Consider the following 24,123-nt stretch of genomic DNA (forward strand, 5'->3'; position numbering starts at 1 on the left):
TTGCATCACCATGAATTTATTACTTTGAGATCCTTGCCTGTAAAGTGTGAGAAAACAGTGAAGTGATTTTTCATTTGTTGTATTATTTATTGTTGCTATTTTTATATTTTTCTGTGTAAAAAATAAAAGCGCTACAGCATAGCACTAGGAAGCATCTTGTACTGGGCCCCAGGGGACGGACTAGAGCCAGGGATGACTCAATAGGTCATCTCTTCCTAATTTCTGTAATTTTGTCGTTTATTAATGACACTGAGAGCCTTTGAAATCTTCCTATGTGTACATGACTGTGTAACATAGACTGTACAAATGAGATAGCCATTAGCATTTGAAAATATTACACAATTTTTTTCTTTTTTTTTTTTTTTAAAATAAAGCCCAACTCTTGCACTGATTTGCTGCTTTACGTGGCATGCAGTTGGACTGATGAGTTGCATAATAGCTTAGCGTACTACCGGGAGAGCAAGGCATGTGTTATAAATGCTGTGATCGTGTGTATCTGCAATAACATGGCACCCCACTGCATTCATTTCCGTACCTATCCGTGAGCAACACTGGACGTTTTTGTTAATCGTGGTAATTGGAGAGCTTTTGCATACCCAGTTCTGTCACAGCATTTATAGCAATTAAAGTTGAAGCTGGGCTGTTAATTTTGTCAGACTTCAGAGCCAGGCAAGGGAGGCTGGTAGATTCAGGAGCTGGATGGGGGACAGCATTGCTGGATGAAATGCCAGTGGTGTTTCAGTAGGTGACGCTCTTCCCTCTGAGTTTTCTCCGTCTCAGGGGCCAAGGGGCACCGTGCTGTCCTGGGTGCGTGTGTTGTGGTGGGGAGCGCGGTAACTAACGGTCTGATCAGTTCCTCTGGCCCTCCTGGAAACACCTGAAGAGTCCTGACCATGCCCTGCTTGGGCTACCGCTTCAGCATCCGCCCTTCATCTTCCTCTGAATCCCAAAGAGAAAGAAGTCAAATATTCTGAATGCTCGCCTTACCTAATAAAAGTATACAGTGTTTTGGATCTTTGCAGTAGTTACTCTGTTCACCCTCTAGGACGTTCGTAGGCAGCTTTATTTATTTGATTGTGTAGCAGTATATAGGCACAGAAGACTGAGCTAAGGATGTTATTTCAAGTCCTGTTTCACTTAAGTATGCGTTTGTCACTGTGGGACAGATTGGCACAGTTCTAGAGAAGTATAGATCTAAATATAGAATACAGAGTTCCCTGCTCTTTGCTGTCTGTGAGACTTGGTTAGAGTACTTTAATGTGGGTTGTACAGCCTCCAGTATTTGCAGTGAAATGGCTTTACAGGGTTAGTATTTGTCTGAAGAAACAACCGCTTCAAATGCGTGGCACACAAACAGATCTTTTGGTCCTTGCTGTAGATTTGGTGACTCCAGTTCTAGATGGCACTGCTGGGGTTAATGCAGATTTCCTTATGGAGCCCTTCTCAGAAAGACACATGATTTCTTTCAGTACCAGGAAGGGCAGTAGCACAGGGACAAATGCTGTCAGCAGGAGCAGCCCGCTCTGACTGTTCGGAAGAGGGCTTGCTCTTGCCTGTTTTTAGACTGCCCGTTCATTTCGTGCTGTTGGATCACACAAAATAACATAATGCGTTTTATCAGGAAACCTCTGGCCACCTCTGAGTCTCAGTGCGAGCTTGTTTTGGCACAAGACAACGTGCTGATCTCTAATACGACGTCATGCGTTTTTGCAGTACACCACCTAATTCTGCCCAAAATGATCTCATCACCATCTGGTACCATATCAGAGCGTAGCTGCGTACCGTGGAGTCATTAGGTGGTCGCAGTACGCTGCAGTACAGCGGAATCCTGATAGCTCTATGACATCATAGCTCTATGACATCACGTTGTCACGGTAGCGTATTGTGATGCAACGTCCTGATATACCAGTGCAGCAGCATCCTCTTGTGGTACAACATCCTGGTACCAGAGACGATACTGCTGTCCCCTAGCACGGTCTCATCGGGGCCTAGTATCTTGGTCTAACAGGTCACCTTCGTGTCACGGTGTAATATTTTAATACCGTTGCATACGTCTTTCTGTTTTGACATGGTGTTGTGAGAGAAAACTTTGGCTTCCAGTCTCACATCACCGTTATCTCATAGATCCTCGGGGACTATCACGAGCCAGGCCCTGAGCTTTAAATTTCAGAAAGCCAGAAACTGCAACAGCAGGGCTTTCCCTCCCCTCAAATCTCAGGCAGTGCTGCTTGCTGTTAGCATTCTTCCTTGTTAGGAGTTTTGGGGAGCTCGTAATCCAGCATACTAATTTGGATCTCTTACGGAAGATAAGAATCAGACGACTGAAGAGTCCTGCAGGGACTACAGTAAGCTGGTAGGTGAACTTCATGTCCTATAAACGGGATACTGAACAAAACTCTGCTCATCTCATTTTCCCTCTTTTGTGGTTCTTTCTGCATTGCTTCTGCTGATTTGATGATTGGAATAGTTCTGAGCCATAGAACTTGCTATATGGAACCTACAGAGAAAATAAGGGCCAAAGGCTCTACCTAAAAATAAATCTGTAATTCATTTTTCTGCTAGTGCCTGTGGGTGAGGAAAAAACTCTCAATGTTCCAACACCCTACTTATCTGAAGGAAGGATCTATTATATAGTTGTGGGGGTGGGATGGGAACTAGGTAGGGTTACAGAACAGCAGAGCTAAAATTAGAAGTTGTTTGATGTCAGGGAGCAGTGAAGATTAACATTAGGCAGTTTCAGTTATGCATGCCTTGCAAGGCTGCGACTTCAGGGGTTCTTTGTACCTAGACCAGGCTAAGGACACCCCTTTTCAACTGATTTGTCAGTGTCTCAGGGCCACAAGTATCTAAGAGGGGAGGGAGGGGGTTCATGAGCTATCACACTAGTCCTACATAGCTCTGTCCTTACAGTCTGGTCTTGCGACTACTTTGAAGTCGAAAATAACAGCTTAGTGAAAAAGGGACAGGAGGAACGCGTGCTGCCCTCAGTTGTAGAGAATTAGTACTTGCTGTAATACAGAAAGGTGACATATGTGGGTGTTTGGGATTCTTGCTTCCTTAATTACAGAGTGAAACGATGAAGCCATTTAAATCGCTTTCAATTTCATATCAATACTGCAGAGAATTAAAGAGCTACTGTGTGCAGTGGAAATGAACTTTGTTCTATTACATTGCAAATGAAAGATGAATTTCCAAATCAATTCTTCCTCACTTTTTTAGGGAAGGCTAGCAAAATAGTTCCGTAGAAGTTACGTAATTGTGCTGTTGTGCATATTGTGCTGTTCGACCTTCACGTTACGGGTTAAAATGTTATGTTTCAGTGTTCCTTCCTCCTCTGTCCTCATTGATTTTTCTGCGTCTACATCTTTTTTCTTTGTGCTTTTTATTCAAAAGGAAGAAATAGGTGCTGATAATCCTTCGCTAAAAAACCATCAAAGATGACCCACATACATATAAATATGGTTCTAGCATTTTGGAAAGAAGAGGCTTTCGCTCCTTATAAATTCTGCAAATGGATCTTAGGAATCAGAATGTTCCCGTTTGCTGTCGATGTGGTAGGAAGAGGAAACCATATTAATAGGTCACTTGTCTCTCCCTGCATCCAGAATATTCTGAACATTTTGACTGAACCCCTGTCCATAAAGTACAGTTTCTATTCTTTTTCTTTCAACAGGAAGAAACATTATGATGTTGTGTAGGGTGACCCGGAGAACAACTTTGAGCAATATTGGTAGATTTGTAAATGGTTTCGTAGTACAGTGAAGTGGTTAGTAGCAGGTTTTGTGCTAATTTATCTGGGCTTTTCAGTAGTGGGAAGTGATAGTAAGCAGTTAGGAGCCTAATCCAAGTGCACTAATGTCAAGGAAAAATCTTCCATGCAATTTGTTTGGCCAGACTGTGCTTGTAGTCACCAACTGAGCCAGAAATAGAACCAAGATCAGCTCATTACCAGTTTTTCTCCTGGACTGCACACTGCCACGCTGAATTAATACCTTCAGTGGTAATATGGTATAAAGTACAAGTGAAGTGACTATTTTAGTAAAAAGTAAAAACATATATATATATATAAAATTACAGTGGAAGGAGCCTATTTGAACTAAAACTGACTGAGTCATTGTGAAGCCCTTGATCTGAGATTTGGTTTGCTGTAGCCCTGTGGGATGATAGACTGGGAAAAGTACCCCTTTAGTGGTTTTTGTTTGGTATGTGGTATGCTTTTGGCATCAATTTTGGATTTAAAATTGGATAAACATCCATCTCTTTATTCTCTCATATATATGTGCTTATGGAAACCTCTCTGAGGCAACCAGACAGAAGAGTTGACTTATGCCATGAGGATGCTGCGCTTTGCGGAGTTTGCTGCCAACACCCAGAATCTCTCCTTCAGATCTCTCCTTGGGCTGCAGAGTGTTTTGGCTAATTGAATCCTAATCATTTGTTTTGCTCTGAAATTGGCTTTTCTGCTTATCAGATGGTAAAATCACCTTGCTCTTTCTCTAGTCCTTCAGCAGCCTCACAAATGTCAAGTGAAGGGCAAACTGCTCAGGACCGTTCTGGAATTTTGCAGCCGTTGCTTGTTCAGGGCCTTGCATTGAGATGAATGGGGCTGCAGTGAGGCTTCTCCAGAGGGTCTTTTCCTCACGTACGCAGGAGGAAAAAGCACGGCAAGAGGCAAATTCAGTCAAGAAGAGGCTGTAGATAAAATTTAGCTGATGCTATTATTCTCTCTCAAAGCTGAAGTGTGGAGCTGAGACTGTTGCATGCTGTTTAGCTGCTTGGTCCCTTCAACTGAGAAGCAGGGTCCTGGCTGTCGGAGCTGGAAGTCACGAGAGGCCACCTTTATGCCTGGATCTGCTGTTGACCGGCTGTATCATGATCGTGCCTCTGCCTTCATTTCCCGGTCTGCAAAACGAGGTGTACCATTCGTCTCTTCCTTCTCCTCCCCTTGTGCTCCCTCTCACTGAAGCAGTTTGATACTTAGTGTGACACGTGCTGGAAGGGGTACGTTGAACAGCATTCACAATTTGTACACATGCGATTTACCCTGCGTGCGTTAATAGTTCTGTTGAACTAAATGGAAACACATACTTAAAATTTCTGCTTGATCAGGGCTGTTCTGCTCAGAAAGAGCCATTTGGCTCTGAAAGAGCTAAATGTTGACATGGAAGCTCTTGTGGCACATTATGCAAGAATTGCTGTGTCCTGGTCAAGATCTCTTTTGCTTAATCGCATTTGCCAACTGAAATTCCCTTTGGGAACGGGACTCTTCTTTGCTCTCTCTTCTAAACTAGTTAGTGGTGTTCCTTTGGTTGATTAAGCAGCTGCTGTGTTTGTGCTTGAGTCTTCCCTCGCGTGTCTCTGATTTCATTCCTGGTGGGAAAGTGCATCTTAATGGCAGACTGCCTTTATTATTGTAATTGATACTTACTATGAATGCTAACTTCCGATGTCAGTCTTTTGACTCTGGTGGAAGTAAATTATATAAATTGAGATATAATAGCATTAATAGTATGCAAGTACAAAATATCTAAGTTCAGGAAATGGAGAGACCAGAACAAATGGTGCACATAAATCAGTAGCTTTTCTTTTCCTTCTGTAACTTCTGTATGCTCTTGCAGAGCCACAAGCTGATTACAAGATGGTGGAATGTTCTCTGAGCTTCTCCTTTACTGAAGTTTTCCATTTGGCCAGCTTTAGGTCTGTGCTGTTGATGACACTTTCTATTTTCCAGTGGTTTATTCTCCGTAATAATTTTTCCTGCACAGAATGCTCTCTGTGGCGCTCTGTGGTCACAGCCAAGTGATCTGGGGGTAGATGCTCTGCTTTTTTTTCAACTAACACGAGATATAAAATGCTGCCATTCTCATTTGACAGTGTCACAGCCTTTACATATGGCAAAGGAGCAGAGAAAGAGGAATTTGTTGGTTTGGGGCTTTTTTTTGTGGGAGGGGGAGATATATATTTGGGGTATATATTTTGAATCATTTTCAAACCACTTGGAATACCAGGTTTGGAAGAATGTGGCTTGACCACACCTAATTTCAGGCCTTGAAATTGGAAGAAGGAAAATGGAGGAGAAAATGAGTTGAATGAAAAAGACTTGTGGGGGAAGATGGAGGCATATATTCGGGAGTAGCAAAGGTTTAGTAACAGAAAAAAATGTCCGTATATGCACATAATATAAGGCACCAAATTAGCTGGGGAGGGGGGAAGAACGACTTGTTTCTTTTTAGTGTAAGAACAGCTCTCTTTAGCTAGAATCATTCCTTTAATGAAAAACTAAGCAAACAAGCCTGTATTTAAATGACGGGACAGGAGATGGCAAGGTCTGAGGATTCCAGAGAAATCGTTTGCCAGGTCTCATCCCTTGTGCAGTGATGACACATGAAGTGCTGTGAATTGGAACGTTTGCACTGGAGACAGAGGCATTTTAAAAAGCTGGTGGAAAGTTAGAGCTGTAATTTGGGTGTATTTCTGACCTTGTCAGAATAGAAATAGAGCAGCTATAGAGGTCTGAAAGAAGTGCCCTCTGCTCATGAGGAGATTGGGTTGTGGCTGTGCAGCCCTCAAAACTGGAATTTATTTTTTTCAGAGCTGTCAACTATTAAGAAATAGTGTACTCATGTGGTGGCCTTCAATCTGATGTCCATTTTTGGAGTAAGGTTTGGGAGTTGAGCTATTGCTCAGCTGTAGGCCATGAAAGAAGGTATGTGTCTAGGGGTTGGAGCTTAGAGAATCTGAGCAACATTCAATGGCTGTTTCAAGGCAGTAAAACTACATCATTGCTTCAAATGCCTGTGACATTATTTTTCCAACCTTTCCAACAGGAAGAATAGGTTCCCCATTGATTCTTCAGAGCTTCTGGTTCAAAGACAGGTGATAGCACAACTGATTTTGGAAATGGATCTGTTTCTAAGATTGTGTTGTTTTACAGCGAGAGAGGCTCTTAAAAGAAGGGCCTTTCTGTGCTGGGAGATTTTCATGCGCACCTACAGAGATAGCTTGTGTCCTGAAGAGCTTACATCCTAAATAGTCAAGATAGACAAAGGGTAGAAGAAAGGAAGTGCTATTAGCCTTGGTTTGCAGATGAGGCACACAGAGATCAAAGGCGTTTTTGCTCGGAATATGTTTATTAATAGAGGTGTACTAGAAAACTTCTCTACTGGAGGCTTGGCTTAGGTGAGCAAAAAATTGTTAGAGCTTAAAACAGTTCTTTAAAGAGAGCAAACTACATTGGTGTAAGAGCTAGATTCAGAAATGCAAACTGGCCAGTCACATCCCCTGTGCTTCTCATAGGTGACTTGTCTAAAGTCACCAGCTGAATCCATATAATTGCCTCGAAGCAACCTTACATCTTGCTCGTATTTGGAAATACTATAATTGTCATAAGGATATTTGTTCTGTCAAGGATCACAGCCCAGATTAAGAACTTCAGATGACTTAGATGTCGCTTTGCAACGTTTCCCACATGAAACTCAAAATCAGATGGGTATGTTTCAGTTGGAGGTTTTGGGAAGAAAAATAGAGCAAGTCGAAACAATTCTCTAAATTGTAACAGTCAAACAGCTGTAACACCAACCAAATACAAACCTTTAGAGAGTCTTGTATCGCTAGCAAACAGCAGTAACCAAGAAGTCCTTGGATTGGGCTGCTGCCTATTAGGAAAATTAGGGAAAGCAGCATTAGAGACAGAAAAAAATCTTGATGGAGTTGAGGATTGATCTGTGCTCCTGCCAATGTGGGACAGTTCCCTGTTTTGTCTTTATTAATGGTTACCTAATGCTATTTATAAACATGACAAGTGAATGGGTTTATACCACTTCTCCCATGCTCTTGAATGCAAGGATTTGACTTCAGCCTAGTTTTTTTCTCTCAACTTAATATAATCCTATTGTTTGTTGTTATAAAACCTTTTAGTACGGCTTCTCTTTGGTATTTACATTCTTGAAATATTTGTTGACCACTTCACTTGGTTTACCCTTCAAGTTTCTTTTCATAAATGAACCTCATGAATTGTGATGTTTTTGTTGCTTTCCCTTGTTGCTCTGTAAGAGTATCTTTCTGGTTATATGACATCCTTATAATAAAGTTCCTGGTAGAGATTAACTGATCACACAGAGCAAATATTTCATCAGCTTCCATGAGGTGTGATTGATCAGACTATGCAGCTCTGAAACGCATTAGTCTTTCCTGCTCCTCTATCCTGTTGCAAGAACATGTCTGAATAGCTTTGTGCTCTTGCCCTGCGTGCTGTCAAACTGCGCTGCTCTCTTGCTTTCTCGATTCTTTGGATTGCTGGACGTGACTTTGTTTCCTCCGTTATACCTGTTTAGAGCAGGTACAAAATCAAGGACAGTGGTCGGGTAGTGTTCTTCATTCTTTGCCCAGAAGAGAATCAGTCACAGTCTCTTGTTTATTTTTCTTGTGAGACAGGTTTTTGTATGTGTGTTTATATACACTTTCAATGTGAGTCACATTGTTACCTTCTGCATTTTATAACCTCTCTGTAGAAGATGGCCTTTCAAAGAGTTTCTATTTGGCAATATCCATGTGTTGAAGACAAATATTTCTCCTGTTGCTGGCTGTGCTGCCTGCTGTTGTATTAGGGAAATAGATGGTCTGTGCTGTGTCTGATAAGGTATAGAGGAGGGTGGTAGTCCCTCTAGCTCAGCAAGATGAAGAGTTGGTATTTCAGAGAAGAGTGCTTTGTTGGGAGGAAGGAAGTTGAATTTAGAGGTAATTGGGATGCTGAGGTCTAGCTGACTGCTCTGCATGTCATCACAGAAGTACTCCCTGGTGGTTTTCATAGTGGGGAGTACAGGGATATTTAATAAAGCTCTGCAAAAATGTTTGGGATGCCAGGGGTGTGCAACAACATGGAGCAGCTGTCCCAGGGCAGTAGAACAGGTCAGAAAGAGCAGGAGAAGAGACAAGTCCTGAAATTTCATAGCTGTCATCCGCGAATGGAGTGAGGAGCAGCCAGGGTTAACTGAGCTCTGGTGATGTGGGCTGCAGGGCATTCTTAAAGAGACAGAGGGTGCTTTGCTTTCTAGTGGGCAGCAGCCAGTTCAGATGCCAGAGCTGGGTAGCAAGTCGCAAAGAAGGCTTTGTTTCAGCCATGCCAAGCTGTTATCAGAGCGGGGAATCTTTTTGACAACTACTTTTGAGAGCATAAAATGCACCGGAGCAGTAAGATTCTTGAATGGTTTAATGATCTCTCCCCCAGCAGAATTGCTTCTGTCTGCAGTTTAAATGGTGGTTTCGGAATCGGAGAGCAGAGGAGCAGGGAGGCGATGTGGTAGCAGGTGGCGATGCAATCATTTAGCTCTTCATTTTTCATCTCCCAGGCAGGCAGGAGGACTCTCCTTCCTGTGGGTGCAGGTTCCTTTGTGTTCGTGCGTGCCTTGTGAGGTCCGGCAGTTCCTCAGGAAAAAGGATGCCCTGACGCAGTGCAGGGCTGGGATGGAGATACAGAGGGTTTGACTGGGAAATCTTAAGTCGGGGTGGAAGGGATGGGGGTGCAGAGGGAGAAGCTGAGCAAGACTACTGGAGCAATGTTCTGTCTTCATGGGAATAGGGGCTGGACTGAGTAGCAGTTTACTGGTGTTAGTGAGTTTCTGGGTGAGCTCAGCAGAAGATTACAGGGATCTGCAACCAGCCTGGAAGAAAGGGTCAAGCAAGGTTAAGAAAGTCAATCGGTGAGAGTGGGGGTGAATCCAATGTGTGTGAATGGGTATTGGGATTGAAAATCAGAGGTGGTTCAGGAGGAGTCTGGAGGGTAGAAATTGGGGTAGTGTGTTGGGGGAAGGCTTTAGGAGGCTGGTTTTGGTTGGATTAAGCAGATTTGGAACAGTCTGGAGGAATGGAGAAGCTGGCATAACTGTAACTGAATTATATGATGTAGAAGCGCACACTGCACCAGCCAGTGCTGAAGAAAGAGATCGGACCCTTTTAGTGCCCTTTTCCTCTTCCTTCTCTTCATAAATCTACTCATGGGTCTGAGCTATTCCAGCTCAGTGCAGTGTGGAACAGGGAGCGGAGGGGCCTGAAGGAGTGGGGCATGTCTGTACCAGGAGACCGGGTGTAGCCCAGCCCCTGGCACAGAACAGCCGATGTGCATTTTGCTCTCTCCAATGGCAGCTATTGAAGCTTTTTCCAGATGTTGGGGAATTCTCTCTTTGTGCTGAGCTTGCATAGGAACAGCATATAGGAGGGGTGCTGCCCAATTACTGGGAGCAGAGGGGGATGTGGCTTTCTCATATTCTGAGTGGTATCCAAAGAACGTAATTTGTTTGTGTGGGGTTTGAGATGAAATTTTGCTGCTGCTTGTCCCCTGGTGGCTACCTTCGCAGTGTAACTGAAAGTATAATGGCGTGATATTTAACTCCATCCTGAAGGGCTAAGAAAAGAAGGATACATCGATAATGGAGGGAGTACTGTAATGATTCCCCAGGGACCTGTAATTAATGGGTGATCTCCTGTTATTTTTTTGTTATTTTTCTTTGTGTGTACCGTAGTTTTCCCCCGGTCAAGCTGTTGTTTTGCCTTTCTTTCATCCTCTCTTAGCCTGGGCACTGATTTTGCAGAGGGGATGCACTCAGACCTAGTGATCAAAGGTGGCTCCCTGGATTGCAGTAGGGTTTGAAATCAGTGCAGCCTCTTGTTTTCATGCCTTTCACAGCACGGTTGAGGTCTTGCACTGTAAGCTCCTCCGGGTGAGGGCCCTGTCTGTCTGCAAGCTGCCCAGTCCTCAGCACGGTGCTGTAAAGCAAATAAATACGGGACTTACTTTTAGTAGTGCTTGATCTCAGAGATGTCTGTTAACCTTATTGATGTTCTTGTTAATCTTAATTTTTGAGTACGCTGACTGCTGTATACGTTATCTGTCAGTGCAGCGTGAGTGCTTCTGGGGTAAAATATGCACTAGCTTATCATCGGTGCACTAGAACAGAACACATAATGGTTTCAGAGGAAAAAAGAGATGGATTTAGTATCAAGTGGAGGTTGGCAGGGGACTTAAGGATTCGTAAGTGTCTTTGTAATGTATGATTAGACAGAGAATTTGTGGGAGGTCAGCTCAGCCAGCCTTTTCCACTGCATTATCCCAAACCAGTGGTTTCCAGGCCAGGAGCTATTACCTATCCGTGATCCATGATGCATTTGCTTTGTTCTCCCTGTTCATCCCACCTAGGATGCAATGCCCAACGCTGCTGGGCTGTGATTCTGTCGGTCTCAACCTATGGGGCAGAGTTGGGCCTAGAGAGCAAAATTGACTGGTTCCCCTTGTGCTATCCTTCCTCCTCATTTTCAGAGATCACATGGAATCAGAGAGGGCTAAAACCGCATTAAATATCCTCATGGAAAAATCCATTTATGAAAGTGATAGCTGTAGTTACCTCAGGGATCTTGGACAGTTCCACGTGTGATGGCAGCAGTTGCTGAAGAAACTGTCTAGAAAGATACTGGACATGCTCAAATTGCTTGTCCTGTGTGATGTAGGCTCTGGCTCTCACTCGAACACTTCACTGGTTGATGCTGAGCCTAACTCCCCGCACAGCCTCTTTCCGAACATCGTTTCACCTTTCCTGCTTTTGGCTTTCCGCGTGCTGATTGTTTGAGCGTGGTGTTGAGGACAACAGGTAGGGCTCTGTTTCCTAGGTGAGGTGGGATCTGCTACTTGTGAATGTCTTTAATTCTGTGTGGTTTCTTTTGTGCAATTAAGGAGAGCTAATTAGCTCCTTTTAGTGCAGTCTCCTTGCGGAGGTAGCTGACCTCTTGTTAATCCTGGATTAAGTTCTTACTAAGAACTGGCTCTTTGTGTGTCCCAGTTAAGATGTTGACACTTTGTTCTCTCTCTCTCCTTGTTCTCCTCCTCCCCCTCTTCCTCCCCATGCCTTTGAGCACATGATTGCCTGCCTCCTCCATCCCCCACTACTGTAGGAATCCATGCACTCTTAGCAGCCACTGTATCTTGCTCCATGAAAATGCCACTGTCAGTTCAGAGTACTCTCAAAAGATTGTTGCTTGATCTGCTACCTGTCTAGGAGCCCACTTTCTGCAAGGGAGAAGGAAGAGTTTTGGCAATGCTCTTTATTGCTTAATAGGGTGAGAATACTGTGGGGTTTGAAGAATAGCACCCATTTTGTACGCTGGAAGCTGGAAGGATGGTCTGAACAGGAGCTAGCAAACAGGACCACAGCTCCCTGTTGGAGAACTCACCCTGTTCAATGTTGCATGTTTAAGAGCAGAGTCCAGGCATTCATAGTTAAAGAGGGTGTCTAGGAGAAAAGCAGCTTCTGTGTTCCAACAGTGGTATGAGCAAAAAAAATAAATGTGCAAAATATTAATTACCACTCAGATGCATCTGTTACCCACTAATGCTAATCCTACTTGCAGATCTTGAGGTTGTAGCACTACACTGAGTTTTCCCTGAGGACATGCTTTCTTGACATTCCTGGTATGTCTTTGAAGACAAGGCCAGAAGTACTATGAAAGTGTAGGTGTCCCCTGATTCTGTTCTGAACTCAGCTGAAGAGTGGAAATGATGGGAAATAATTGTGTAATTGTCTTTAAGTTTTCAGAATAGATTGGACAAAGAACTATTGGGGAAGGTGAAATGAGAAAGCGTATGTGTTTCCAAATCCAGGTGCTCATTGTTCCCAGACATTTTGCAGACAGACTTTTAAGACTACTGTTTGTTTCCATATCCCTGGTGTGGTTTACAGGGAGGGTAAGATTGCTCTATCTGGATACAGAGCTTATCTCAAACCCACCTGTTGCTCTGTAGGCCTGGATGTTCAGGTACTGGACTGTCTTGCATGTATCTGTCGTCAGCTTCGGGCTTTAATTACTTGGACAGTGCATCATTTCCTCCCACCTGAGGGATGCAATATGTATGAGTATGCTTGTATTACGGCTGGGTCTGAGACTGCAGGGCAGAAACCAGCCCTGCCACTCAGTCCAGCAGGCAGTAAAGGTAGGGCTTGCACTGCCTGTGTGAACTCTGATGAGCCTGCCACAGACAGGCATGCTCTGAATTAGAGCATCCTTGGAGGGAGTGCTCCTGATGGATGACTTTTCCCCTTTCTCCAGGGCTTGGTAGTCCTGTGGTATTCAGGCTGTGGTGTGTGACCATGTCACGCCGTGAATAGCTCAGCAGTCAAGCTAAAGCTGTCCTTCACACATGGAGTAGTCCCCTAGTATTTGTGTCGATTCTTTAACACCAGTATCAGGGCAAGGGCTGAGAGACATGTGCAAGTAAACCCAGTTGACATAAAATATGTTCTGCGGCTCTTGAACAAAGCAGGAACCGGTAGCTTTATGTTCAGAAGAGGTTTCTTAAAGGCCCCTAAAGATCCTCTTCTCAGTGCAGTATTATCAAAGTATTATCACCATGAAATGAGCTGTCTTTACAGTGACATGAATGGTGCTGCAAAGACCCAGAAATGTAACAAGAGTATTTGTCCTTCCGAGAGTTCTGATGAAGTTTGTAAAGCATTTGAAGTGTCGTGTGATTTTTCAAATTACCCATAACTTTGCCTTTTGCACACCATCCCGCATAAGCCTAAGAAGCTTTTCTCTAAGTAATGCTAGCATTTTTACTATTGCTCTTGGAAGCAGAACTTCCATTTGATTCATCTTCTCTCCTGACAGTCTGAAGAGCGGGTAGGTCTTACACTCATATATTGAACCTGTCCTACCACTTCATAACCTGCTTTGAGCCTTTTTGTGTTCTCCATGGTTCCGGATCTGAAGTAGCCATTATACTGAGTTTCATCAAAGCCTTTGGGTCAGCGTAGCTCTCATGTGACTATTGAAAAATAGTATCTTGTTCAAACCTTAATAGTCATTCAGACAAAACATACCAAAATTTGTAGAGGCTGGGATTCACACTTCCAGCTATTTTCATACATCTTTGAAAGTCATAAGAAAAAAAACACTGAAAGATTCATAGACTGTAAAATGAAATGAAACCATTCAGATATCTCTTCCAAGTCTTATCGAATGCGAGGTATGAGGCTTGCCTGAATTGATTCTGGTTTGAGGTACAGAACAGTATTTAGGAAAACACAAAACCTTGCATAATATTGTTTGTCACAGATGGATAAGCTAGCCTTGAATTAGTTACAGTGGTTAGTTTTGTTTACTTCCAAAAATGCATGTGTCTAGTCAGAATTTGTCTAGCTTCAGCTTTCAGCACTTGGTACTGTTGCGCTTCCATCTGTTACCCGGTATTATCAAACTTGTGTTCCAGATGATCACTTAGAGCTTGGCACTCCTTGACCTCCAGTGTGCATTGAATGGGTTCAGTGCCACCGAACTGTTCGTTGCTGTTCTCTAAACCCAGTCCAGTTTATCCACATGCATGCATTGAGTCTAGGTACAGTCTAGACGTAGTGTTTCAGCGGGAATCACGGTTTCCTGGGCTGTGGAGGTACCATTGTGTTGGACACAGGGAATAGGAAAGTTTGTGTGTCACATGCCTTTTTCCTTAAGCATGTTCGTAAATTCACCGGTTCACGACCTTTTGTAATTCACGACCTTTTGTAATTCACGACCTTTTGTAAGCATTTGAAACTTTTAATGGTCATGTATGAAAATGAAAAGTCAAGGTGCAAGTTATAGTGGCTCTGCTGATTGCCTTGGTTTTTCTGACTGGATAAGGAGATTTTGCTGTATTCTTAGGTTTGTATTGGAGAAAAACGTCAGTGTTTTTGGTGGGGACCACAAGACTACTGCATGTGGATTTCTCCAGCTGCAAAACACTGAAACGTGGTCCAATGAATTGAAGATTAAAGTCTCAAGGAGGTGTTGCAAAATTGAGAGAGTTCCGTGTTCAACAGAAGGTCAATGTGTGTGAGGACAAGATGGTGCAGGATTTGGCCCTAACTCTTCATTGCCAGTTGTTACATTGCTTTACAACTTATCCTCTTAGAGACGATGCGTTTCCACGTAGGTAGAAAGCTCCACCTTTATGGGGACTTGCAGATTTAAAGCCCAAATTCAGACGTTGCTGGGTGAGGTGACAAATACTGTTGTCAGCTCTTGTGCATGGGTTCATTTTGTTTGGTACTCTTTGTAAATCTCCACTACTTGTAAACATGTAACTTATGAGAAACTTTCTCATTTTAACAGAAGTTTCTCCCATGAGACCACAACCTGAACCAATGTGTGCTAATGGAATTAGGAGAATAAAAACCAGGTTTGCTTTTATGAAATTAGATTTTGAGCACCAAGTTTTATGTTTGGAGTGAAAGTTGATGTGTGTTAGATGCTTGTGCTTGGCAGCACTGTAAATGGAGAAGGTGAAGAAAGAAGCTTGGTCCCAAGAAGGATGTCACAAAATTGACATGGTGCTGATGGGTCTCTGAATGGGACAATGCATTTATTAAAGTAGTGGCAGATACACAGCGAACCCATGTGCATCGATGTGTGTTCTTTGAGTAATTAAAAAAAATGATGGTACTGTTGTACTATCTAGGTGAAGATATGTATGGTGATAGCGTTTTTAATTTAGTCATGTGCAGCATTTGAATTGCATAGTGCCCTGAGTCTGCTGGAGCACTGATTCTTAAGAGCAGAGCATCTCCTGCTCCCACTGATTTTGATTGTAGTGAAATGATGGGTAATCAGCCTTTTGGAATGGGTGAAAGGCAACAAAAGAAAGCAAAGGGCAGAGTGATGGGTATTTACATCGCTTAAGGCACAGCTCCTTCTGTTACCAGTAAGTCCTTGAGGGGGTCGTTTGCAGCATCTAAATTGGGCTGTAGTCACACTCCTGACTTAGGTGCTCTGAATCATACTCTGGAGTTGCCTGCCTGGCTCAGTTAGATACCACAGGGAACTCCGAAAATAAACATCTAAGGGGGGTGATGTGAATGTAGACTGGAGACTGCTGAGGAATAAAAGTGGTACATGTAAATCTTTAAACTACTGTAGCCACACCTGTACAGGGGCTTCTCTGGATACTCTTTCAGGCTTGTCTACGCTGGAAAGTTATTTCACATTTAAAGGCCTAAAATAACCCAGAGTCCTTCTACATGTGGACACTTGTGCTTTAAATCAAGGCTGTTAGTACAGGAAGCTGTTTCAGATCAGTTCCACACTATTTTCTTGCACAGACAAGGTCTGATTTCATATACTGAGAGGAAAAGTGCAAGCCAGTTGATTGTTTTGCTCTCTTTTTCACCCTTCAGCATGTGTAATTTATGTTGTACTGTGAGAGCCCTTGAAAGGGACTGAAACCCTTCTTCTGGTGTAAAGATATGCATGAGCAAGTGTGTAGGGATACAGTGGTGTGTATGTCCCCCAAATGCTGCTGTAGAGTTGTAAACTTTGCTTGATAACATTTCTTTAAAAATCCCAGGCCTGTTTACACAAAGATAGGCATGAAAAATGAAACACAATTAGTTTCCTAGGTGAAGTAAGCTAAATTGCGTTGAGGTCACCTTAATTCTGAATGTGTCCTCGCAGCATTTAATTCAGTCTAGATAATCCACTTCACCAGTTAAATAGGGTTTCATTTTCCTGACTGTTCTTGTATTGACACGCTTACAGGTTTCGAAACTTTCTCCCACGTGTGGATGGTCTAGTGTGTACACAGGGAGCATGCATATGATTTATTCCCCCCCCCACAATCTGTTGGTCCTTAACCTGTGGCTTTTGCCAAACTTTATGAACAGCATCTGAAAGTGACGGGTATAATCAGGGGACGTTGCGGGGGGGAGAAAAAAAAAAAAAATCACAGGAGCTTCCCCCGCCCCCCTGTTTCCTCCAGCAGACGTGAATAACGAAGGCACGAAGGGGGTTGCATTATGTAAAGCGGCAGCCCACAGGCAGCGTGCGCGCACGCGTGTGTCTGCGCGCACCCGGCCAGGAGCGCGTGTGGCAGAACTGGCAGCGAGGGCGAGAGGCGCGCAAGACCTCGGTCCAGCCGCACAAAAAAAATCATAATCACCAAGAGCGGGGTGGGGGGGGGTGGGAGGGGGGAGAAGAGAGGCCGAGCCATGGCAGGAACCCGAGCAGTATGCAAGGGAGCTGAGAGAGGGGGCTCTGGGTGCCCGTGAGGAGCCCCAGGCACCCCCCGACTCCCTCGTCCCTTCGGGAAGGGCTCGGAGATGGTGCAGGAGGTGAGTATCCTCCCACCTCACCGCTGGCCCACCCTCGCTCTCCCCCCACCACACACAAGTGCATGAATGAATGAATCCCTAGCTGCTCCGCGCTGCACTCCGGTCCCTAATGGCTACCAGGTTAGTGTTACTCTCCTGTTCCTTCTGCCGATGCTTCTCTCCCTCTCCCCTCTGTGTGTGCGTGTGCTGTCCGCCGGCTCCGAATGCGTGTGCACACGCGTGCATCTGTGCGTGTGAAAGCCGGAGCCAAAGGGCTGGGTGGGCTGTGCTCAGCGCAGGTTTACCGAGCAAATCGACCATCCGAGACAGACGCTTTCAAGGCAGATTAAATCTGGAGTCCATGTTGGTTGCTGCTGCTGCTCCTTTCTGTTTGGGGGACTTGAAAGCAGACAGCGTGACATCATGTTGCAGAGATGCTTCGTTTCTTTTCCCTTCCACAGGCTGATTCCTTTTTCCCTTGTTCTCCCCCATGCACGCGCCCTACCTCTCCTGCAGTGGAATTGCTAAAGCAGCCTTTTCAATTGTTTGAAACAACCGATGAGCAAATCTGATTGTTTTTTGGTGGTTTTTTTTTCAGCTTTCATTCCCCTCACCCCTCCTCCTTTTCCCTTTATGCCTCCTGCCTCCCCCATCCCCCACCTCCGAAGGGGCAGTTATTGCTCTCCTAACATCTGGGTATATGGAGAGAGGCGGAAGGGGGTTGAAGTTGGATGAACTGGCAATGCGTCACCCGAGGGCAGCTGGAGCTGCTGCAGAAATATGGTGTATTTGTTTGCCCATGTGCTCCCTTGCTCTTAAAAGGGCTCGGAGCATGCACACTGATGTCTTGGTTCTGCTTTGCATTCCTCTCTGTGTTTGTGTATTTGCAGTGATGGGGAGGGACAGAATTTGTTTTGTGCTGCTTTTTCAGGCTGTCCTCCAGAGTCCATAGAGGTGGCTTTTTATATTTATTTTTGGCAGGGGAGAGCAGTAGGAAATGAGGGCTCATTGCACTGTGTGTGTTTATAGGCAGTGAGAATCTGATGAATCCCCATTCACTAAAAAATTGCTTTTTCTTACATTACTGATGACTAGCATTGTCCTGTCCATCATGGAAAGCCCTGATTCAGTAAAGAGGATAGATCCTGTTTCCTTGCTTCATTAAGTCACATGCATCTGCAGGAGAACTCTTTTTGAAGCTGGTAGATTTAGGATGGGGCTTGTGATTTTGGCTCAATAGGCTGGAAGGAAACTTCAAGCCGAATCTGAGAGAGATATCTTACATCAGTGCAGTAACTTTGGATGCCCAATGTTCTGCCAAGGGAAGCCCCCAGCTGCCCATGCCACTGAAAACCAGAAAGCTGGATACAGCAAGAGAGAATATGTCATGGGGGGGGTGTGGGGGGAACAAACCTGAATCAGGTCCTCAGGACAAATGACTGTGTATGACTCTTGCACTGAGGGTGTCTGACTCTTCCCAGCACCAGCTGCAGCCCTTGGCCCGCTCTGGTTTTAACTTTCAGCTGGACAGTGCTGCTGCATGGTTGAGAGCAAAGGGGAGAGATTGCATGGGAGGCTGTCAGGGTGAGGGGATGTGAGATCGTTGTGTCGTCGTTTTCAGAATGGTAAAGGGATGAGCAAAAGGAATCAATTTGATCCCAGCTTTGAAGATCACGACATGTTCCATTAACTTATGAAAGCTGATGCTGATGAGCAGCAGGAGGGAGTGGGAAGATGTAAAGCTCTAGCTTTGTCTTCTACTCCCAAGATACACAATATCCCTGTCCACCCCCACTTTGTCGCTGATAAGATGTGGTGTGAGGCTTCATTAGATGTTAAATCTGTGGTTTATGAAAACCCCTGCCACGAGATTGGAATGTGTTCAGGGGGACGCTGCCTGTGCTGGGAATAAAGTGGGATGCTCATAGCCTTGCTGAAGTTGTAGCAGGAGATGGGCAGAAAGGAGGAGAGCTCGTGCTCTTCTTGAGGTGTTGTATCACACCTGTGTCCTCATCCGAAAATGAGCGTGGATCTTTATCACTAGCTATTCAGTGCTATATTGCATTTTTCTCACTCTTCCTTGAAACAATGCACATGGTTTAATGTATGACAGCAACATTGCATCTCCAAACCATTGAAAGATTTTGATGTTAGCTTGGAAATAATACAGTTTAAAATAAACGTGCTCGGATTTATTTTAATTTTATTTTTTATTCTTTGAGCTGTCAAGTTTTCTTCACATCAGAGATGGCTTAACAGTGTCCTTCATTATTATATTTATTTTTTAAACAAGACTTGCAAGCTGTCCCAAGTTCTAGGCTCTGAGATTTTGAAAACAGCATCAGCTATTGCAGTTTTGCGGTTAATTACAAGAGCCATTGGTGTTTTGGTGAGGAAACAAAGCCCATATCTGTTCCTCCTTTGGAAGTACAGCCAGAGACTGAGCGACCTGCAGGTGACCATGGTGGGGCAGTGTCTGAAACAGCCATGCCCTCAGCTTCAGAGGGATGTGAAATTCTTATTTTGCATTATCTCCCCTTTATTGCTTCCCAGATTTCATTGTATTATCCATCAGACTTTGTTCCATGCGGTTTGTCTTCCTCTGGAGCAAATGGAATGATATTAATTTATGAGCCATGGAAGGGTTTAGTGTGTGATATGTAACACGTGTGGGTTCTCTGCAGATTGATGATCCCTTTTAAATTATGACTGTTGCGTTATCGGACAGAATTATTAAGATCTGTCTTGTTCTATTTTGAAAACATTCTCCAACTTTTTCTTGGGATTTTTGCAATAACTCCAAGTAGGAAGGGAGCAGTGGACGGACTGTTTCAAACACAGCACAGTGGGAGTTTCTGTAAGATATCAGACCATTTGTCCATCATTGTTGATAGTCTGTCTCTAGTGGTAACCAGTATCAGATGATTCAGAGAAAGACAATGACATTGTTAATAATACATTTGACCAACCTTGCACTGTTGTATATGGGCAGAAGGCAAATTCCTTCCTAACGCTTGCAGTGATTTGCTAATCCCCTGGAGCATAATAATTGCATTAATTTTATCTCATGAATATGTAAGCATGCTAGTGACTATCATAGGAGGAGGACACTATTCTGTGAAATGTCAAAATAATCAGAGTAAATCTTTGACAAGGATGGAGTTTTCTGTTAAAAACTAGTTGTTTAAAAAACATGCAGGAAGCATACTATTACTGGTCTTTTTAAAGCGATTGTCATGAAACACTGCTCAGTTTCTGAACAACTCCACAGGTGTCATTGCTTTTTAATATAATGCTTTCTTTTTTGTCTTTTTTACTGGGAGATGTAAGTATAGTATTTTGTTACTGCTTGTAGAGCAATGGCAAGCCCAGGGAATTGCTTGAGGATATGTGGAGGTTTTCATTCTTGGATTATCAATTTGAAGTGAGTGTAGGTTGGTGCTGATCAAAAGTTGTTACCATCTGCTTGCTGTTTGGTAGACTGCATAATGAGTTTCTGAATCTCATCTTTTTCCACTGATGTCAGACTGTATCACAGAAAAGTATCTTTGTAGGCGTTTAATTAACCCCCTTACTAGCTGTTTCTGACAAGAATTAACTCATTTTGTACTACAGCCAGGCTTGAGGTGTCTTCCTGACCTTGTAGCTTCTCCTGCTCTTTTCAAGACATTACCAGTAGAGTTCTGTTTCATGCTCGAGCATATCCTTCATTCTTGTTTAGAGAAGCATGTAAGCACAGGCTTGACTTTGCACAGCCCATAGACTTCAGACATACAGAGTTAAACATGTGCTTAAATTCTTTGCTGGTTTGGGGACATAGTGCTCAACACTTTCCAGAATTAAGCCCAAGGTTCACAATGCTGTTGGTAACCCCAGTTTTGGGCCTTGAAGAGCTTACTATTAAGAAGGTGCTATGGGCTGCAGGGAGATGTGAGCAACTTCAGCAGATCTACTCTGGTAAGTTCTTTTGAGAACTCTGGTGGACGTAGAGGCTGCCGGCTAACTTTCCAGATCAGAACTTTCTTGAAGTCCAAGGAGTTAGAAATATACTGCAGGAAATGGTGACCTTGGTCTGTTCCTGCCATCTGAGAAGCTGGTGATCACAATGAAGGTAGGGAGGATAGTGTGCCTGAAGCTGCTACTTGTTTAGATGAGCTGCCCTCGTTATAAATCCTTTGAACAAAGTCAGGTTTCTTGTTGAGTTCTCCATTAGAGAATTGCAAAGAATCCTCGGGGTTCTTTTATAGCTGTAAGAATCCCAAGCTTAGCTTGTGGGGTACAGACTGTAGTCTTGCCCAAAAACTACTGCTTGCTGCAGTCTCCGTTATTCGGCTGCTCCAAATCTTTACAGGACATACTCTGTTGGAGGAGAAAGTTTGGCCTTTTTGCGTCTTGCCTTGCGTCCTTGCTTTGTGGAACGTCCAAGGCAGGGTGTGACCAGGTAGCTTGTCCGTGCATGGCCAAATGTTCATTCTTTTTCCACCACCTAAAGAAAAGCTCAGTTCTTCACTATGAACATAAACCAAGACGACATACTCTGCCTTCTGTGCTTTCATATACTCTATGCAGGGGTTTCCCCTAGGAGCAAGGGGCTGCTGCTTAGGTGGGCTTGCTTGTGTTCTGTCCCAGACTTAATGTGTTGCATCTACTAAAGGCTACACTGCAGGGGTATGTGAGGCCCTGAATGCACTCTGGTCAATTAGGTCTGTAAAGCATTATTTATTACTATTATTTTTTTTCAAAGTGGGTCAAGCCGTTTTGGCATTTCAGGCGTTGATTCCTGGTTCAATTGCAGGCCTTGGTCACTATGGCAACTGCAGAAAGCGTTCGTCATGGCTGTGCCTTGGGTCAGATTCAAACTCCAGGGACTGAGCAGGAGCAGCGAGAGTTTTGAGGGGCTCGGGGCAGGGGGAGGCGAGTGGGACGGAGTTGCAGGCTTGTGGTTTTTTGTGCCTGTCCTCGTTGTGGTAGAGGTGAGAGGCTGAATTAACAGACTCTTCGTGTTCTTCATTGCGTGCCCACCCGTGGAGTCCTTCATGTGAGAAATACTCAGTAGTGCCCAGTCATCACATAGCATGAGGTGGGTTCAGACCTCCTGAGTTTGATCAGCCCTCTGCCACTGCCTTAAGGGAGGGCCTAAGAAGGCGCCCCTGAAGCTGTCTTTTTTCCCTATCTCTGCAAAGGTGATAATCCATACACAATATGTATGGATGGATTTTGTTTAGATGAGCTCATCTCATTATAAATCCTTTGAACAAAGTCAGGTTTCTTGTTGAGTTCTCCATTAGAGAATTGCAAAGAATCCTCAGGGTTCTTTTATAGCTGTAAGAATCCCAAGCTTAGCTACATACACAATATGTATGTATGGATATAGCTTTTTAAAGCACGCCAGAGATGCAAAGTGACTGCAAAAGGAACTTGGAGGCCAGAGTCTGCCTGCGATTGGGCTTGGCAGAGCTGGCACCAAAATGTGTGGCTGCAGTAGTGTGAACTGAGCCTGGACAAACATATACACGCCAGAATTAAGCTAGTTAGTGCTGATGCTGCTCCTGTGTAGCTGCAGCAGTGTGGGATACTCAGCTGTGGCTGAAAAACCCACCTGAGGAGCTTTGTAAGATCTTGGGTGATTAGCTTGAGTTGGCCTCCGTAGCTGCCCACTGCTTAGTGGTGGCTGTGCTAGGTGTGTTAAGCCAGTTTTGGAGCATGTGTGTGCTCAGAGTGTGAAAAATGAGACTGTATCTTCATGCCTGTGCGAGTGAGTGTACATTGGAGCTAGTGTTACTGTATTTATTGCAAAATTTATCTCATTTCTCATTTGATTATGATTTGAGTACCGAACTTTTTAGTGGGTTTCATCTGAGTTTCATATGCACATGGTGCAGCTATACCCTGGTTTTGAATTGGTTATTTTGTGCTTTACTTTAGAAGCAGTAAAAACGCCTTCGTAACTGTAACCTGAAAGCAAGCAGAACCTTGACTGAATTTGACTTGGTTTTTATAGAGTTGCTTGAAGCTGAAACTCAAAGCGAAACTTGTGAGTGTGAACTCACATGAACTGAAAATGAGAAGGAGTTTGTGCATGACAAATTCTGGTTTCGTAGAGCTGTAGAAGAAAAACGAGTACGTCTGTTCAAACAAATTCAGTGCAATGATACGTGACTTGGGAACACTGGCTTCAAATTCTTGCCTTGTGTTTCGGGGACCTCTCACATAAACTAGTCTATGTTGAATCAAGCATGCTGGGGGCAAGATTTAGGAAACCTGAGGTAATGCCAGATAAGCAATAACACAGCATGAGCAGGAGCAATACAGCCTCAGAATTTAGAGTTCTTAACCATAGGTAATGGCAATTCAAAACCATTTCCATCTCTGGAAGCGTTGCCGGTGAACTTCAAGTCTTGGTACTGTTTGCATAGCATCTCCTGCACGTGCACATAGTTACTGATTGCAGTTGGTATGCTAGATGCAGCTATGCTGGGTTGTGAAAAAAGTGTGTATGTCTTCAGTTTAGCAGGAGAAGTAGCAGCAGGAGGACAGAAAAAGTGAAATACCCATTTGAACTGGATTAACTGTGAAGAAACCAGATCGTTTTGTACATTTCAATAAGCTAAAAAAAGGCCTGATAATTTTACTTCATGATATACCTAAAGTGTTGCAGGCAATGCTGCTGGGAGAACGGTCCAGATCATCTTTGCTCAGTGTTTTGTTTTATTTCAAACATGATTTGGAGGGATTTAAGCTTGAATATTGCTGCAGTTGTGCTGTACATGTAGTCAGTATTCAGTATTCTGTGTCTTGAAGAAACAAGCTAAGGGGGGGAATTACACTGCTGGTCTTCACACTGGAGCTAAATTCGGGTTTAGGCGGTGTTTGAACAAGCAGCTTATTATTATTCTATATCTATATGATTCTCAGTCTATTGAGTAGAAATAGGTAACAGAGCAGAGTCTGTAATTTAATCAGTTTTCTACTTGCAGAACATTTTGCAAACCTGTTTTCTCTAGCCCGTTCATTA

The 24,123-nt window shown here is 43.8% G+C and overlaps 1 protein-coding gene across 9 annotated transcripts in view; it reads left to right on the forward strand.

Annotated features, from left to right (window-relative positions):
• The window catches only part of GRAMD1B (GRAM domain containing 1B), a 132,665-nt gene that overhangs the window by 68,767 nt on the left and 39,775 nt on the right, over nucleotides 1-24,123 (forward strand). Inside the window, exon 1 of one of the 9 annotated variants that reach the window (XM_074849000.1) lies at nucleotides 17,010-17,129. The exons of 7 other annotated variants lie outside the window; for them this stretch is intronic. Coding sequence is in view for 1 of the 2 variants with exons in the window: in XM_074848999.1 (XP_074705100.1) it covers nucleotides 17,239-17,249 (11 nt within the window). In the remaining variant the exon portion in view is untranslated. Of the gene's footprint in view, nucleotides 1-17,009; nucleotides 17,250-24,123 lie in introns of those variants that run through there. One more of the 9 variants, XM_074848999.1, reaches the window with a different exon arrangement.

The sequence above is a fragment of the Strix aluco genome, chromosome 23 (assembly GCF_031877795.1).
Source record: "Strix aluco isolate bStrAlu1 chromosome 23, bStrAlu1.hap1, whole genome shotgun sequence".
Lineage (NCBI taxonomy): Eukaryota > Metazoa > Chordata > Aves > Strigiformes > Strigidae > Strix > Strix aluco.